This window comes from Pogoniulus pusillus, chromosome 40, assembly GCF_015220805.1.
Source record: "Pogoniulus pusillus isolate bPogPus1 chromosome 40, bPogPus1.pri, whole genome shotgun sequence".
In the NCBI taxonomy this organism is placed as follows: Eukaryota; Metazoa; Chordata; class Aves; order Piciformes; family Lybiidae; genus Pogoniulus; species Pogoniulus pusillus.
Window position 1 is genome coordinate 851,608 of NC_087303.1, and position 17,571 is coordinate 869,178.

General features: G+C 58.1%; 1 protein-coding gene across 1 annotated transcript; it reads right to left on the reverse strand.

Moving 5' to 3' along the window:
- Nucleotides 1–1,963: 1,963 nt before the first annotated feature.
- KAT7 (lysine acetyltransferase 7) lies at nucleotides 1,964–16,086 on the reverse strand. Its single transcript, XM_064174603.1, has 15 exons — nucleotides 15,876–16,086; nucleotides 13,254–13,401; nucleotides 11,910–12,086; nucleotides 11,554–11,793; nucleotides 10,939–11,021; nucleotides 10,137–10,226; nucleotides 9,364–9,462; nucleotides 9,089–9,199; nucleotides 7,430–7,621; nucleotides 6,465–6,554; nucleotides 5,225–5,365; nucleotides 4,319–4,412; nucleotides 3,946–4,092; nucleotides 3,163–3,269; nucleotides 1,964–2,742 (listed from the first exon to the last, which is right to left on the reverse strand). Exons 1-15 carry the CDS (start codon nucleotides 15,888–15,890, stop codon nucleotides 2,641–2,643), a joined length of 1,836 nt encoding a protein of 611 aa, XP_064030673.1. The 5' UTR covers nucleotides 15,891–16,086; the 3' UTR covers nucleotides 1,964–2,640.
- Between the last annotated feature and the right edge of the window lie 1,485 nt (nucleotides 16,087–17,571).

Genomic DNA, 17,571 nt, shown 5'->3' on the forward strand with positions numbered 1-17,571 from the left:
CGCAGGGGTCAGACTGGAGGAGCTTTGAAGGTCCCTTCCCAGCCAGCCCAGTCTGTGCTTCCCTGCTCTGAGGCAGCAGCTCACAGGCTGTTGTCATTCTCCTTTGCAGCTCCACAACCTTGGCCTTGCCCCGGGCAGGAGGTCAGCTTGGAAACCTTCCCTGCTGGAGACTTCCCTTCCTCTGGGGAAAGTCAGAGGCAAAACTACTTGAGCTGTGTCTAAGGTGCAAAGTGGCAGGTGCTGGGAAGGTCCTGGCCTCACAGCACAAGGCTGGAGGAGCAGCTGAAGTGTGACTGCTCCTCAGAGAGCTCCTTGCTGGGCTGCTCCCTGGCAGTCCCAGCACTGCCAAGGCTGCACCACATCTGCACGGGTTTCAGGCAGCTCCAGGGATGGAGGCTCCACCAACTCCCTGGGGAGCCTGTCCCAGGGCTTCAGAACCCTTTCAGTGGAGAAGTTTCCTCTGACACAAAAGCCCTGCAGTGCCAAGCTGGAGGAAGCTGGATTGAGATTGGCCATGAGGAGGAAATTCTTCCCCAGGAGGGTGCTGAGGCACTGGAACAGGTTGCCCAGAGAAGCTGTGGAGCCTCCAAACCTGGAAGTGCTCAAAGCCAGGATGGATGAGGCTTTGAGCAACCTGCTCTAGCAGGAGGTGCTCTTGCCCATGGCAGACATTGATCAGATCCCCTCTCAGCCTCTCCACACCAACCAGCCCCAGGTCTCTCAGCCTTTCACAGCAGACATGTTCCAGCCCCTTGACTGTTCTTGTAGCCTCCACTGGACTCTCTCCAGCAGGTCTCTGCCTTAGATGTGGTGCTGAGGGCCATGGCTTAGCAGTAACCTGGCAGTGCTGGGCTGATGGTTGGGCTCAATGAACTCACAGCTCTCCACTGGACTCTCTCCAGCAGATCCCTCAAGCACAAAGACAGGTTCAAAATTAGCCTCCTGCAACACAAAGCAGCAACCTCCCTGACCTGCAGCAGGAGAGCAGCTGGCTGCAAACGGAGGAGGCAGCAGCAGAAGGCTGAGCAGAGAACATGCTTTATTGAGAAGTAGATACAAGAGTAGCACATTCTACCACACCATGGGAAGAGGCTGAGCTTCTGCCCCAGAATGGCCTTCTTCCCTACCCCACAAGAGCTCTACTTTGTTGGATAGTTGGATGAGTATCTGGAGTTAGTTACAACACAGGAGGCAGAGGGGCACGAGCCAGCCAGATCCAGTAATGCCCACAAGGTACACACCATGTACAGGTGATCTTCTCTTCTGTGGTTGTTGGGGAGGCAGAGGAAGGCAGAGAACCATCAGAAGAGCAGCAGAGAACTTGCCCACGTTAGGATGGGTCAGTGGTTACCAGGCTATGGCTCCTACCTAGCAGAGCTCAGCTGCAAGTGCTTCACTTCAAACACCACTCAAGGAGGAAGCAGTGGAGGGGTTAAATGAAATCAGCACTAAAGGAGGCCACCCCACAGCTTCTTCCCCCTTTAACGACAGCAGGGCCAGAGGGAAGCCTGAGGCACAAGGACAGTGGTTATGCTGGAGGGCCATGGTGTGGATGGAGGTCCCTCCTGGTGGTGCTGCTAGGAGAGAGGAAGCAGCAGGTGGCTTTGCTGCTGCCTCACAAAGACAGCCAAGGAGCAAAGCAGCCACACAGCCACCTGCAGCTGCCACTGCTGTACACAACAGCTGCTGCAGGCAAGAAGCCAGCACCTCAGAGACCTCCTGTGGCTCTTTGGACAAGGCCAGAAAAATCAGTCCCAAGTGTTCAGTTCTTCAGTCTAGAGGGAAAAACCAACAACAAATCCTTGCCAGTCCAGAGAGATCTACAAGTCAGAGGAGACTGCCCTGGGAAAGGCCTCTCTGGTGAAAGACACTGAGCAGGCTGCTGAGCAGGCTGCTCTGTGTGCCAAGGAACTCACTACCTGCAGGAGCTAACCCAGCACAGTGGTGGGCAGAGGTCTCCCCAGCAGCACACAGCAAGAGTGACTCTGTGACACACCTCAGACCCAGCCTTGGCCTCCACTCCTCCAGGGCTGCACTGACAACGACACCACCGGGGCACAGCACACCAAGGCTCCCACTGGACAACAGAACTCTGGGGGGACACTGCTGGGGGGGTGGGAAGTCCTCACACTCAGACTGTCTGCTCTGGGGAATGCAGCAGCCCAGAGAGGAGCAGCTACTGCCTGCTGTGGGTGCAGCTGTGACTTGCTGGAAGGGCAAACTGTCCCCAGAGGAGAGCTGCCAGAGCTTGCTCAGGAGCCGCAGAGGGCAAAGAAGGTGAGGGAGGAAACAACCAGACTCAAGGACACGACACAACCTCACTGGAAGAGGAGGATGAGGGTGGGACCAGTGACTGGACAGGTACAGTACCAGACATCAGAACTCCTTGGGCCAGCGCTGCAGGAGCTGCCTTTGGGTCCTATACAGATCCAATCCTTGCAACCTCATTGAGGCCGAAACATGAAAGTTCCTCAGAACTAGCTCTGTGGTGTGCACAAAGACCTGGGCCAGAACAGTGCCAAGGGGAGCTGATCTTTGGGGAGGGACTGTACCAGCCAATCACAACAGCAACAGATACGACAGAGATCCCTAGGGTACTTCCTACTGCTGGGGGTCACTGGCTTCAGGAGTGATGGGCAGTTAAGTCCCCTTAGGAGGGGTCCATTTCAGACAGCTAGGATCCATGATCTTGTTGCTGTTGGATCTTTTGGCCTCCTTGGCAATCCATTCATCAATCAGGTCCTAGGGGAGAGGGCAGGAAAGGGCAGGTTAGAGCCAGTGATGGAGCAGCAGCCACAGCACAGGTTACAGACTGCACCGGCTCAGAAGGGCCCCCCAGAGGCATCTCAGCCACCCCCCTGCAGGCAGCAGGGACACCTCTGACCAGAGCAGGCTGCCCAGGGACACAGTGGGTTTGACCCTCAACATCTCCAGGGCTGGGGCTTAACCACATCCCTGGGCAGCCTGTTTCAGCCTCTCACCACTCTCCCTGTGCAGCACTTTCTCCTGATGCCCAACCTAAATCTCCCCTGCTCCAAACTACTGCCCCTTGTCCTTCTGGCCAGCCCCTCCCCAGCCTGCAGGCCAGCAGGATCTGAAGGAATCACTGATCCCAGGGGATTTCTGGAAGGCAAGGGAATGAAAGCAGCAGAAAGAGCTCACCTGTCTCTTCAGGACCAGGTGCTTCCCCTTCCAGTACTTGAGCATCTGAAGCGCCTGCAAGGTGCTAACGATGTCGACAGGGTTCACTGCAGTCTCCTGGCTGATTTCTGCAGAGCAGCACCACTTGGTGTTTACAACAGGGAACTGCTCTGTGGCAGCCTACAGCCTGGCTGCTCCATGCCACACAACGGCAGTGCGACCAGCAGGACAAGGGAGCTGATTCTGCCCCTCTGCTTTGCTCTTCTAAGGCCACATCTGGAGCTCCATGTCCAGCTCTGGGGCTCCCAGCATAAGGGGGACATGGATCTGCTGGAGAGGGTCCAGAGGAGGCCATGAAGATGGCCAAGGGGCTGGAGCACCTCTGCTGTGCAGAAAGGCTGGAAGAGTTGGGGCTGTTCAGCCTGGAGAAGGCTCCAGGGAGACTCTAGAGCAGGCTTCCAGTACCTGAGGGGGAAGTCACTGTCCCTCTCCCCACAGGCCCCTCTAAACAGTCCCTCCCCAGCCTTCCTGTTGCTCCCCTTCAGATGCTGAAATGTGGCTCCAAGGTCTCCCTGGAGCCCTCTCTTCTCCAGGTGGAACAGCCCCAGCACTCCCAGCCTGTCCCCACCAGGGAGCTTCTCCTGCCCTCTGACCATTACATGGCCTCCTCCTGCCCTGCTGCAGCAGGTCCACGTCCCTCTGGTGCTGGGGGTCCCAGAGGTGGGCACAGCAGTGCAGCTGAGGTCTCACCAGAGCAGAGTGCATGTTCCTAAGCACGGGGGGGGGTTGATCTTGAGCACCAACCTTTGATGGAGATCTCTTTTCCCTGGAAGTTATGCAGGTAGCGAAGCAGAACTTCCTTCCAGTAGCTGCGGTAGCTGATGAGGCCCAGGTCCGAGAGCGGGCGCTCTGGGGAGCCAACCTTCTCCTCCACTTTAGAGAGCAGGTAGCCTGGAAAGGGAAAGCACAGCCCAGGAAGCAGCCATTTGTCCTCCCTAAGCCACCCTCTCCTGCTGGCACTGCTTCAGCACGTGCAGAAACCAGCCCTGCTGAAAGCTGCCCCAGCTCTGCCCCAGCTGTGGCTGCTACGGGGCTGGGTCACAGCCAGCTGAGAGCTTGGGGTCAAACTGCCACCCCGGGCCAGGACATTCCCAGAATTGCCTCTTTCTCCACTTACTGAAGTCGATGAGCATCTTGCCATAGCCTTGCCTCATGTACTGAGGCATTGTCAGGATACAGGAAACATTGTAGTTGAGGAAAGAATTCTTCTCCTGAAAAGACAAAGAGAGGACACCTGAGCAGGTCCAGATCTGTCCCCACCATGGGTACAGCCTAATCCCAGCAGACTCAACAAGCCTATGCAGCTGATACAGCACCAGGGGAAAGCAGCAGCAGCAGAAAAACCTGCCCAGCAACAAGCAGTGGGATCAGCCCTCAGCTCCCAGCCTGCCTGAGCCTTCCCTCAGTAGCAACTCCGTGGGCACAGCTTGAAGCCCAGGGTGGCTGCCCAAGGAGCCAGTAAGTGCAGCACTGCCCCACCAGCAGCAGCCCTACAGCAGGCTGCCCAGAGAGGCTGTGGAGTCTCCTTCTCTGGAGGCATTCCAAACCTGCCTGGATGTGTTGCTGTGTGACCTGCCCTGCTCTGGCAGGGGGGTTGGGACCTGATGATCTCTAGGAGGTCCCTCCCAACCCCTAACACTGAGTCTGTGATCTCAGGGCTTTGAGGCCCCTCAGAGATGGGCACTCCACTGCTGCCCTGGGCAGCCTGGGTCAAGGCTTGGTTCAGGGTTCCTCATATCCAAACTAAACCTCCCCAGGGGCAACTGGAGGCTTCTTTGGGAGAAGAGACCAAGCCCCACGTGGCTCCAACCTCCTGTAAGTTAATTACAGAAAGCAGTGAGGTCTCCCTTCAGCCTCCTCTTCTCCAGGCTGAACAATTCCAGTTCCCTCAGCAGCTCCTTAAAGAGGAGCAACAATTGCTGAGTCTGCAGAAGCTCAGAGGGGAGATCCAGTACTGAAAAGTGGAGTCCCAAAGCAGGCTGCAGAGGTGCCAAGGTGCAGGCACGTTTGTGTTTCCCCTGACCTTGGAGAAGTAGCCTATGAGGTGGCAGCCAGTGTTGTCAGCTTCTGTCATGACGTAGAAGAGGAAGGGCTCAACGTCATAATACAGTGTTTTGTGGTCCAGGAAGAGCTTTGCCAGCAGACACAGGTTTTGACAGTAGATCTAGAAGCAAAAGGAGATGATGATGATGATGATGCAGCTGTTTCCCACAGTGGAACACCCCCAGAGCAGACAACAGCAGGCACAGATGGGACATGGTAAGGAAAAACTCTGGGAAATGCCACTGCAGCCCTTCCAAGAGAGCAGCTGGGGCAGGAAACAATTCCATCTGTGATGAAACCTGATAAGCCCGAGGGTGGGAACTGACGTTTGTGATCTGTCTCTGAGTGCCCAGAACATCACATGCTCAGTGAAGGGCTGCAGGAGGTTGGATCTCTGCTCCTTTCATCCTGTGCTGCTAGGCTGCCACTGCTAAGTGGAAAAGCTTCCTCCCAACTTCTGGCAGTGCAGAATTTAGCTTCTGAGTGTTTCTTTGATCTCTCCTCTGAAGGAAAGAAGTGGACACAACCAGAGACAGGCACAGGTATGGTGCTGCTACCTAGCACTGAATCTGTAGTTGCACTCAAGTTCTCCCCTGTGCTTTGGGGTTAAGGAGATCACCCTCAGGCTGCTTCACCACCAACCCAAACCTGAGTCCTGGGAGAGGGACAGCAGCAATCCACTGAGGCTGAGCACAGAGCTGTCCCCACTCATCTTCAGAAACATCTTGCAGACATCTTGGGCAACCTGCTCTAGGAGATGCCCATGGCAGGGGGGTTGGAACTGGATGATCTTTAAGGTCTCCTCAAACCCCACCTATGAGGTCTCCAAGCACTGCCTGAGCCAGCAGAGGAAGTGCTGGAGCACAACAGTGCTGAGGAACAAGCTCAAGGAAAATGAAGACAGAAGTACTGCCAGAGCCATTTGCTGTAGGTTCTCTGCAGGAAGGGCAGAGCTTGGCACATGTGGGAGGTGGACTCCACGCTCAGCACTGGCCTGTGATGGCAGTTCACAGGTTGATGGCATCAGGTTGGAAGGGACCCTCAAAGGTCATCTTGTCCAACTGCCCCGCAGGCAGCAGGGATGCCAGCACTGAGATCAGGCTGCCCAGGGCCACATCAAGCCTGATCTTGAGCATCTCCAGGGATGGGGCCTCAAGCAGACCCCTGGCCAAGCTGCTGCAGTGTTTCACCCCCTCCCTGTGAGGGGCTGCTGCAGTCACCTTGTTCTTCTTGCCATCCACCTCGAACACCGAAATGGAGCCTTTGCGGTAGATCTCGTCCCCGGGAGGATGCTTCCAAACACATTTTGCCTGGGACAGGAAAACAAAGTTAGGGTGAAAATGCTGCTCTGAGGGTGGAAGAGATTCCAACAGCTCCTGGAGGCACCAGGAGACATGCAGGCTTCTCACCTGCAGTCAGCAGCTGAGCTAACAACAGAGACGTTTAAAGATTCACAGATTGCATCAGGTAGGAAGGGATCCCCAAAGGCATCTCGGCCACCCCCTGCACCCAGCAGGGACATCTCTAACCAGAGCAGGCTGCCCAGGGACACACTGGGTTTGACCTGCAACATCTGCAGGGCTGGGGCCTCAACCACATCCCTGGGCAGCCTGTTTCAGCCTCTCATCACCCTCTTTGTGCAGATTTCCTCCTGATGCCCAACTGTAACCTCCCCTGCTCCAGTTTCAAACCCTTGTCCCCCATCCTATGCCCACAGGCCCTTCTGAACAGTCCCTCCTTAGCCTTCCTGTAGGTCCCCTTCAGATACTGAAATGCAGCTCTAAGGTCTCCCTGGAGCCTTCTCTTCAGGCTGAACAGCCTCAGCATTCCCAGCCTGTCTGCACAGCAGAGGTGCTCCAGCCCTCTGATCAGCCTTGTGATCTCCTCTGGCTCTGCTCCAGCAGGTCCATGTCTCCTGTGCTGAGGGCCCCAGAGGTGTGCACAGCAGTGCAGGTGAGGTCTCACCAGAGCAGAGGCAGAATCTCCTCTCTCCATACAGCCACAGAATGGGTTGGGTTGGAAGGGACCTTAGAGATCATCCAGTTCCAACCCCCTGCCACAGGCTGGGACACCTCCCACTAGCTCAGGATGCTCAAGGCTTCACCCGACCTGGCCTGGAACACTTCCAGCTGCTGGCCCAGGCTGCCTGTGGCCTGCTGTGAGGAGAGTGGAGGGCAGGAGTTACCATGTGCCTGCGCAGGATGGTCTGGCTCTTCATGTACTTGAGGCAGAACTCGCACATGTAGAGGCGGCCCAGGCGCGCGTACTCCTCCGGGTAGGGCGAGTGGTACCAAGTGTCCAGCTCGTAGCGGCCAAACGCGATGGTCTTGATCATGTTGCTGCCCTCTGTGATCTGCCCCTGCAGCCTCAGCTTCTCCTGGGGTGCAAGGGCAGCAAGAAGTCAGTGAAGAAGTAGGCCTTGGCAGTTTCCCTCGAGGAAATAACTGACTGAGTCTTCTAAGTTCCTCTCTCGGTGTGATGAGCACAGAGGGCTGGGCTGGGAGGGACCCCAAGCATCACCTGGTCCAGCCTTTCAGGGTAAGAGTCTGGTTGAAATGAGCTGCCCCAGCACCCTGTCAGGCTGAGCCTTACAACTGCCCAATGCAGGGGAATCCACCACGTGGGAGCTGATTCCATTGTCCAACTGCTCTCACAGAGAGAAAACTTCTGGATTGCAGCTGGAAGCTCCCCAGGAGGAACTTGTCTTCATCAGCCCCTGTCTTCTCCATGGGACTCTAACATGCAGTAACCAACCCCAGTGACCTCTCCTCAGACTCAGCCCTGGCCACATGCAGGGCAGTTACTGCCTGCTCCTCTCAGCAGCAAGTGCCCTGTGCCTCAGCAGCACACCAACACAGGGCCCTGCTCTCTGCCATGCAAACATCAGCTCCTTGCCACTCCACTCCTCATCTGCAGGGAGAGGAACCCAGCGCCCTGCCTCGAGTGCCCAGATGCAGCTGTCACTGGAAAGCATCCAGAGGGCTTTTGGTTCACCTCTGCAGGTGGAAAGCAGCCTGGAAGGCACCTAGAGAAGCCCCGAGCAACACAAGGTTTTGATCTCCATTCTGCTGTCACTGGCTACTGCCAGGGTGGCTTTTGCCTTTTGCTAGGCCCCTTTTCAGCAGCCTCTCAGCAGGTGACACTGACAGCACACACCTAATTACACACTGCTCCCAACGACTGCTCTGGCAGGCACTGCAGCATTCACAGCTCACGGGATGCCAGGGGTTGGAAGGGATCCAAAGAGCTCATCCAGTCCAACCCCCCTGCCACAGCAGGGCCACACAATCTAGCTCAGGGCACACAGGAACGCATCCAGACAGGCCTGGAAAGGCTCCAGGGAAGGAGACTCCACAACCTTTCTGGGCAGCCTGTGCCAGGCTCTGGGACCCTTACAGTAAAGAAGTTTCCCCCCCTCCTGTGCTGCAGCTTATATCCATTGCTCCTTGTCCTATCCCAGGGAGCAAGTGAGACTAACACTTAGCTCCAGCTGGACTCTAAGCCCCTGAATCACCAGCACCTGAAAGTAAGCCCCAGTGTGAACCACAGAACTGTTGGGAAAGACCTCCAAGATGCCCCCAGCCCAGCCTCCAAGATGCCCCCCAAAGCCCAGCCATCAACCCCACTCCACCATGCCCATTAAACCATGCCTCCAAGTGCCAGGTCCACACATCTCTTCAACCCCTCCAGGGCTGCTCCTGTTCCCACTCTAGCAATAATGAAATTATTCCACATATCCAACCTAAACCTCCCCTGGAAGCTGCTGCTTGGCCAGGCTGTGGCTGCTCTTCTGGCCAACCCCTCCAACAAAGACATCTGCAGGGGGGTGCAGCAGGAGTCTCACCAGGTCCTCGGACGCTCGCGCCTGTGCCCTCCGGAACAGCTCCAGGTCGTACTCACTCGTCAGGTTCTCCAGCAGAGGTTCTCTGGTGTTGCCATAGGTTTGTCTGTGCTCCTAGAAGACAGTGACAGGAGAGTTTGCTGCTGTGCTGCTACCAAGCTGCTGCATCTCGCAGCTTTTCAGCTAAGGATGCTGCAGGCTGCCGGGGAAAGCCAAACTCCTGCTCATGGCCTCGCTGCAGGTAGGAGGGGAGCGCGGAAGGGAACTGGTGCCCCTACCATGTACTTCTCTTTTTGCTCCTTGCTTAGTCCTGAGTTTCTTTTCTTCCTGAGCTCAGCCACTTTCTCTTTGTATCGCAGCTGTCTCTCTGTGGGTGCCTGAAAGAAACCAGAAGTGGGAACCATCATTTGCTTCAAACATTGCTCTTCACCCTCCCACCCTAGAGGAGCTTTGTCCTGGGCTTTCAGGTCAGGTTTGTTGGGTCTGAAGCAAACTCTGTGCTAATGAGAGGGCACAGCAGGTACCACACAGGTGTGTAACCAGGAGATTTTCCTTCTGACCACAGCTTGGCTTTGTTGAGGCTCAAGTCCACAAGACAGAGACTCCTCATGCACTGCTTCATGCTGGGGAGGAGCTCCAGAGCTGACTCAGGAGCCCAAGACTCGTGAACTGAAAAGTGTAACCCCCCTGGTTTGATTCCTTCCTGTTTAGTCAGAGTGAAATTGTAGCTTGCAGTTCTGCAGGAACTCTCTGGTCCTACACATCAAAGCACAGAGCAAAGCACAGAGCAAAGCTCATCCTGAGAGCAGCTCCAGCCTCCTTCACAATAGCACTGGCCAAAGCCACCTCCCTGCTCTCACAAGCTGCTCCAGCCTCTCATTTATGTGACACAACAAACTGCCCTGGCTGAAACAAACTGGAGATGACAAAGGGGAGTGTCAGGACTGGGCACAGGAGCTCATACATGAAGAGGGCAGATCAAGTGAAAGCCAGTGGCTGGAAAGCACCAGCTGAGGTTTCCCCACGCTGACCTGAGCAGCAGGTGGCCTACCTGGTGCCTGGTGGCATGCCTGTTGTTGTCATCCTGCCGATGTGCCAGCATCCTCTCCTCAATCTGCTTGTCCCGGCTCTGTGCTCGCACCTGCAAGCCAAACCTCACCTGTCAGTGCTGCAGCCAAGTGCCAGCAGACCCTCACACCTTGGCCTCTTCTTGTCTGGGGGCATTTTCTGAGCTACATGGGACTCACAGAGGAGCTGCCACACAAATGCTGCTGTCTTCCAGCTAAAGACATCAGCTGCAATAGCTGAACGCTGTTGTCTAAGGGTCTGTGGTGACAGGATAAGGGACAGTGGCTTGAAACTAGAGCAGGGAGACTTCACTGGATGTTAGGAACAGGCTCTTCACTGTGAGTGCTGGAACACTGGAACAGATTGCTCAGGAGGTTACTGGAGCCCCAGCCCTGGAGGTATTCAAAGTGAGGCTCAACAGGGCTTTCACTGGCCTGGTCCAGCTGAGGCTGCCCCTGCTGACTGCAGGGGGTTGGACTGGGTGACCTTCAGAGCCTCCAACCCAAACCATTCTGTGACTCTATGACTAGGAAGAAGCTCTTTGCAGTGAGGGTGGTGAGACACTAGATCAGATTGCCCAGGGAGCTTGTGGATGTCCCCTCCCTGGAAGTGCTGGAGGGTGGACAAAGCCTGGAGCAGCCTGGCCCAGGGGCAGGTGTCCCTGCCCATGGTAGGGTGGTTGGAACTGGCTGGTCTTTAAGATGCTCCAACTGGAGCCAGTCGAGGATTCTGTTCACGACTGCCAAGTCCTGGCACAGAGCAGATAAAGCAGAGGACTCCTGTACCTTGCACTCATCTGCTGAGAGGTTGTGGTAGAGTGGACATCCCGATATGGAGAAGTGTCGCTCGTGTTTCCCAGTCAGGTGACCTGCAAAGGACCACAGACAACCCCCCTGGCTCTTCACTTCTGACCAGAGAGAGGTTTAAACTGTCTGGCAGGGGAGAAGATCCCCCACAGCAGCCTCCCGAGGAGCAGGCTCAGTCTGTCACCAAGGTGACAGAAGGAGCAGGGCTCAGAACAGAAGCTCTGAGAACAAAGACCGAAGATCTCCTTCAGGCTAGCGCAGAAGTTGCACTGCATGCAGCAGCCAGGAGATAGCAGAGGGCTGCAATCACTCTGCTCCTGCAGACCTGCCTCTGGCAGAGGTCAGTGCTCCACCCGCGAGGCTCTGCAACCTCCTCCCACGCCTCTGCTCACGCTCCTGACTTCTGTACCCTCCCAGCCCCCAAACGCTCTTAGCCAGAGAACACCTCCAGGAGGAGCACTCCTGCAGACATTCTCCCTTATGCCTTCTCACAACGCTTCTGGCCCCCACTCCAGTGCCTGTTCTCAGGGTGCCTAACTCAGCCAAGGGGAGAGTGCCTGCGACAGCAGGAAGGCAGAGCCCAGCAGCAGTTACCTAAGGAGTTACACCCAGGAGTGGGACATTTCATGTTGAAATTGTAGCTCTCGTGGAAGCGGCGGCGCTTGGGGCGGTGAGACAGGTCACTTCCAGAGTCCTTCATGGACATGTCCTTGGCAATGCTCTCATCATGGGACACATTTGGACTGGAGATGTCGATGTCAGACTCCGAGGAAGGAGCGTTCCCGGTGGGCGTGCGAGGAGGAGACTCGTCATGATCCGCCGCGTTCTTGGTGTCTGCAGAGGGCGTGGAGAGGGTCACAGAGCTGCTCTGACAGGGAGCCTGCAGCAACAACCTGAGCCTCTGCTCAGCAAAGCCAGCAGGGAGGGGACCCCCGGGCGCCCCCACCTACCTCTGTCAGAGAAGTCAACCACCTGCTCAGTCTCGGAGCCCGAGGAGCGCGTCTGCCGCAGAGGGTACTTCTTGGGGGTGACAGGGGCAGGCTGCTGCTGGCTGCGCGTCACCCGCCGCGTGGAGTACACCGGCTCGTCCGCGCCGAAGGGCGGCGGGTTCCGCACCGGGCTGGAGTCTGCGCCAGGGACGGGCACAGTCACCCCTCCAGAGCCAGCCTGCAGCCCTCAGGCGTGCCCCTGCCTGCTCTCAGGGCTGAATGGCAGCGCCTGACAGCTGAGGGTCACTACACAGCTCTGCCGCAGCACACAGCTCCACTCTGCTGCCCCAGCCACACAGCTCCACTCTGCTCTGTCCCAGCCACACAGCTCCACTCTGCTGCCCCAGCCACACAGCTCCACTCTGCTCTGTCCCAGCCACACAGCTCCACTCTGCTGCCCCAGCCACACAGCTCTGCCCCAGCACAGATCCACTCTGCTGTCCCAGAGTGGATAAAATAAAGCCTTCCTAACCCAAATAAAGCCTTCCTAACCCAAGAACATCACAGGCATCCCACACACCCCCAGAGCACCTTCCCCTCTTGGTTTTGAGACCTAATTATCAGCTGATCGTGAGCTTCTATTCCCCACCTGCAAGAAACTTTGTCACAGAACAGATTCTTTGTCACATGGAGCAATGGAAGAAGTTATCTGCTGTGATTTCCTTCTCCCCATTCCAGAGAGCAACTTAGTAGCCCACAGCAATGGCTACACTAACAATGAGGAGGAGGATACACTCAGTGCTCCCTCTCACTATCTGGATGCCAAAGTAGAAGCAAACTGGCAAAGTGTTGACTGTATTTAAGGCAGATAAGGGTCAGCATCAGCAAGGCAGGAAACTATCAGTCCTTGCAGTACAGAAAACCCCAGGCAAAGCTAACTTTCACCTCTAAATACTGCCTCCAGCTTGGGCCCAGCACTAACAAAACTGCCCAGATGGAAAGTGAATTTTTAGACTTCTCAGAAAAATTAGGCCAATCACTCCCTGGCAGCCTCAAAAGTCCCTCCCCAGCTCTCTGGTAGCCCACTTCAGATCCTGCAAGGCCACAAGAAGGTCCCCTGGGAGCCTTCTCCTCTGCAGCCTGCACAACCCCAACTGCCTCAGCCTCTGCTCCCAGCAGAGCAGCTCCAGCCCTCTGCTCATCCTCGTGGCCCTGCTCTGGAGCCCTTCCAGCACCTCCACACCCCTCCTGTACCCGGACACAGGAGTTTAGGGGCAAACTCCACAGCTGCAAGGTCTAAAGGGCAGGAGCACAGAGTCTGCCCAGCTTCTTGTGGTTTCAGAAGCCCTTTCCCCGTAGCTGTACCTTGGGAGCTCTGGCTGAGCCGCGCCGAGGAGCGGGTGACGCGGGCGGAGCGCCGCGATGTGCCGTCGCTCTCCGAGCTGTCGGTGTGCTCAGGGTCGGTGGAGAAGTCCGAGTCCTCTGTCCCATCCGAGCTGCTGCCCGCGTTCCTCTGCAACACCACACACCGCCAGGCGTCAGCAGTCACACTCTAAACCCAAGCGCCTGATGCTAGAGAAACGCAAGCTGACAGCGCCGGCGAACTGACTCAGGTCGCTTGTATGACTCTACAGAAAGTGCTTCAGGAGCAGGGAGTTACAGCCTGGGAGGACAGGGCCTTGAAACCTGGCCTAGTGCAACCCCCCCCCAGTCAGCAGTGACAGCCCCAGCTGGAGCAGGCTGCTCACAGCCCCAGACACCCTGACCTGGAATGCTTTCAGGGATGGGGCAGCTCCCACCTCTCTGGGCAGCCTGGGCCAGGCTCTCCCTACCCTCGGAGACAAACATTTCTCCCACCTCATTCTCCCTCTTTCAGTTTAAAGCCACCACCCCTTGTGCTGTCCCAACAGGCCCTGCTCAAAGCTCTGTCCCCAGCTTTCCTCTTGGCCCCTTGCAGCACTGAAGGCCACCAGGTCTCCAGTAGAGCCTTCTCTTCTCCAGGCTGACCAAGCCCAACTATCCCAGCCTGGCCTCACAGCAGAGCTCTTCCAGCCCTCCTAGCACTGCTGTGGCCTCCTCCGGCCCTGCTGCAACAGGTTCCTGTCTGTGCTGCTCCCAGCTCTGCAGGGTCTCACCAGAGAAGAGCAGAGTGGCACTTTAGGGTCACTGCAGTTGAACAGAATGTCACAGAGCCTTTGATAAGAAGTTTCTGCTCCCCTGAGGAGGGATGACACCTGAGCTTATATAAAGCACAAAGCAAATGATGCTTCAAGGCTGGCCAGGATCCCAGCTGACCCTTCTCAGCTCACCCTACCAAGCCAGCAGCACTCCCACGCTTTTGTTTGTCCCAAAGCAGCTGAGGCAGCCCAGCAGGCACCACGGGAGCAGGTGGTGCAAGAAACAGATGGGCTCCAGCAGCGGCCAGGCTGACTCGGCACCACCCAGCAACTCAGGGTAGCCTCAGGGCTGCACGGTGGAAGCAAGGCAGGGGAAATGAAGGCACTCAGTGACGAGGCTGGGAAAAAGAGGCCATGGACACAGCTGCATTCATAGAACCAGGGAAGTGTTTTACTTGGGAGTGACCCTTCAGACCAAGTCCACTCATTCACCCAGCACTGCCAGGTCACTACTAAACCATCGTCCTCAGCACCACATCTCTGCAGCTCTTAAACGCCTCCAGGGACAAGCATTCATCTGCATGCCTCAGAAGTCTGTTCCAGGACTTTAAAATCCTTTTGGAGAATAAATTTTTAATGTCTAATCTAAGCCTTCCCTGAGACAACCTGAGGCCTTTGCCTCTCGTCCTATTCCTCTCCCACCTCACTCCAATCTCCTCCTTTCATGGAGATGTAGAGAACGAGGAGGTCTCTCCTCAGCCTCTTTCTCTAGGGTAAACGACCCCCGCTCCCTCAGCTGCTCCTCGCCGGTCCTGTTCGCTAGACCCCTCCCCAGCTTTGTTGCCCTTCTTTAGGCTCACTCCAGCACCTCGATGTCCTTCTTGGACGGAGGGGCCCAAAACGGAACCCGGTGCCGAGCACAACCCCAATTCTCTCCGCCTCTGCTTCCATCGCGGCCCCTGCACCACGCAGGCCCTCGGAGGCAGGCAGGCCTCAGGCGCTGGCGGGCAGCCACCAGGCCTCCGCAGGTCCCGCCCCTGCCCGGCAGCCCCGACGGGACCGCCGAGCCATGGCGTGCGTGGGGGAGCCGACGGCAGCCGGCCGGTCTGCGGCAGGACGGGCCGGGCCGGGGCGGGCCGGGCGGGGCGCGGGCAGAGGCGGCCCCGGGGCGGAGGCTGCGGGGCCCAGGCCGGTGCCGGTGCCCGGCGGAGGGCAGAGGGGGGGGGGCTGAGAGGCCCCGCGCGCACGGCCCCGCGCCGCTTTGTTTTTGCGCCCGGCGGAGCCTCGCCGGTGCTGGCCAATCACAGGGCGAGGGGGAGGGGCCTGAGGGCAGGACCCGCCAACCAGAGCTCGCAGACTACGGGGGCGTGTCCGGAGGGCGTGACTGACGGCAGCCGATAGCCTATCAGCGAGAGCCTCGCTCCCACAGCAACATCGACGCGGGGGGGAGGTGTGGGATGGGGGAAGGGAGCGAGGGAGGTGACCGTTGGGGGCGTAGATGAGCAGCAGCAGAAGCCAATCAGCGTCCAGTCCGGCAAAGCAGTTCAACCAGTAAGCGAAGAGCTCTCCAAGAGCGTGCCCAATCAGAAGAGCCAAGAGGCGGACCGCGTGCAGGCGCGGGGGAGGGGAAACGGTAACCGTTGGGGGCGATGAGTGACGGGAAAAAGAGCCAATCAGCGCGCAGCGTGGCTGTGCGGGAGCCAGTCAGCGAGCGAGCGGGGCGGGCGCCGGGGGCCCAAGGCCGCTATTTTCCCCCCGGTTTTGTGCCCGTGAGAGGTAGCGAATGGGGTAGGAAAAGGGAGAAAGTCGCGGCCCCGGCTCGCCGCCTCCCCGTGCCGGGCGCACCCCCCCGTTCCCCGGCCACCCTCACCTTCCTGCGCGGCATCCTCGGCGGGGGCGGGGGCAGCGAGGTTGGCTGATCCCCGGCACCCCCGGCCCGCGTAGCGGCGTTCGCCGCCGTGTTAGCGCTTGCGGGCTCCGTGGTGGCAGCCGTGTCTCCCGTCCTGCGGCAGCTCTGCTCCGGCGGCGCCAGCGCGCTCCCGCCGCCGCCGTCGGTCCCCGCTCCCCGCTCGGTCCCTCACGCTTCCGCCGGGACACGGCCCACACCCCCGTCACGTGACCGCAGCCAGCCGCACGCCAGCGGCGCCGCCATCTTGGGTCCGGGCAGGGATCCCGGCGGCGCCGCTGACTGTGAAGCTACCGGCGGCCATCTTTGGTTCGGGCCGAGGGCTCTTGGCGGGAGCCGGGGCGGCGGCGGCCATCTTGACTGCGGGTGTGACGCCAGCAGGCTCCGGTGACCGCCGCGGACCGGAGCGGAGCTTTCCCCCTGGGAGCCATGTTGGGTTCGGGCACCCTGAGCCCTCCCGGGGGGCCATCTTGGGGCCGGGCAGAGGCGCGCCGCGGGCCCGCGGAGCCATTGGGCGGAGGAAGGCGGTGAGTCCCCGTTGCTGCCGAGGCGGAGCGGGAAGCGCCGCGCCTGCGGCTCCCGGCCCCCCTTCGCCCATGGGGGGTGCCGCCGCCTGCCCTGCGTGCGGCCTGCTGCAGGGAGGAGAGGCCTCCCCCGGGCCTCGGCTCCGCGTTGGGCCGGCCTGGGGCGGGCCTCGCAGGGGCCTAACGGGCCTGGGCGGGCCGCAGGCTGCGCTGCTCTGGGCGAGGGCTGTCGGTGTTGCCTCAGCTTTCCGCTCGCAGAGTGCCGCTTGCGGGGGCATTGCCTTCGTTTTTGCTGGCCGTGTGGCTGCCCTGGGCCGAGGAGGCGCTCGGTAGTCCCCAGGGTGGCTCTTGCTGCTTGGGCCTCAGGCCGGCCTGGAGCAGGGAGGCAGCAGATTCGCCCCTGTGTGGTCCATGTGCAGGCCAAACCCTACGGGAGCTCTCTATCTGGCTGTGATTAGCCTAATAGCTGAGGAACAGAATATGTCGATGATCTTAACGTGACCTCACGGTCTCTGAGCCTCAGCATATTGCTTTGCAAAGCTGGGTGGAATCAGGGGGGTTGAGCTGGACACAGGGTTTCTTTCCAGCTGGTCATCTTCAGGGGTTGTGCAAGTCTCAGGGCCTGGTCCTCTAATCCTCCTGAGTGCAGCTCAGCCTGTGTCATGCAAGTAATACCATCTTCCTCATTCCACACTGTGATTGCTCCTAGGTATAGCCAATCTCCTGGGGAACGTTGAAAGGCAAACCTTCTGGTGAAGTCAGGAGGAAATACCTCTGCTTTTTGCCCAGGCAGAGAGCAACGAGGAGCAGTGTATGTGGTATGTGGAGTGGCTGCAGATAAGCAGACTTTTCATCTAAATTTTGCACATTAAACCCAGGGAAACTTGGAGTGGGTGAACAACTTTTGGTCAGCCTGGTTAGTTGAGCAAACCAGTTTGCAGAGCTGCTGAAAAGTGGCTCCAGCAGAAACCACTGCTGCACAAGTGCAGGGATTCTTCCTGAAGGCAAAAGCTGCCTGGAGTTTGTGAATTTCAGGTTACAGTTGAGCCAAAATCTAATGCTAGACTAATAAACATCCTGCTGTCGAGCTGTTAGAGTGACTTGAAGCATTTCAGATCAGTTTGGGATGAGCTAAA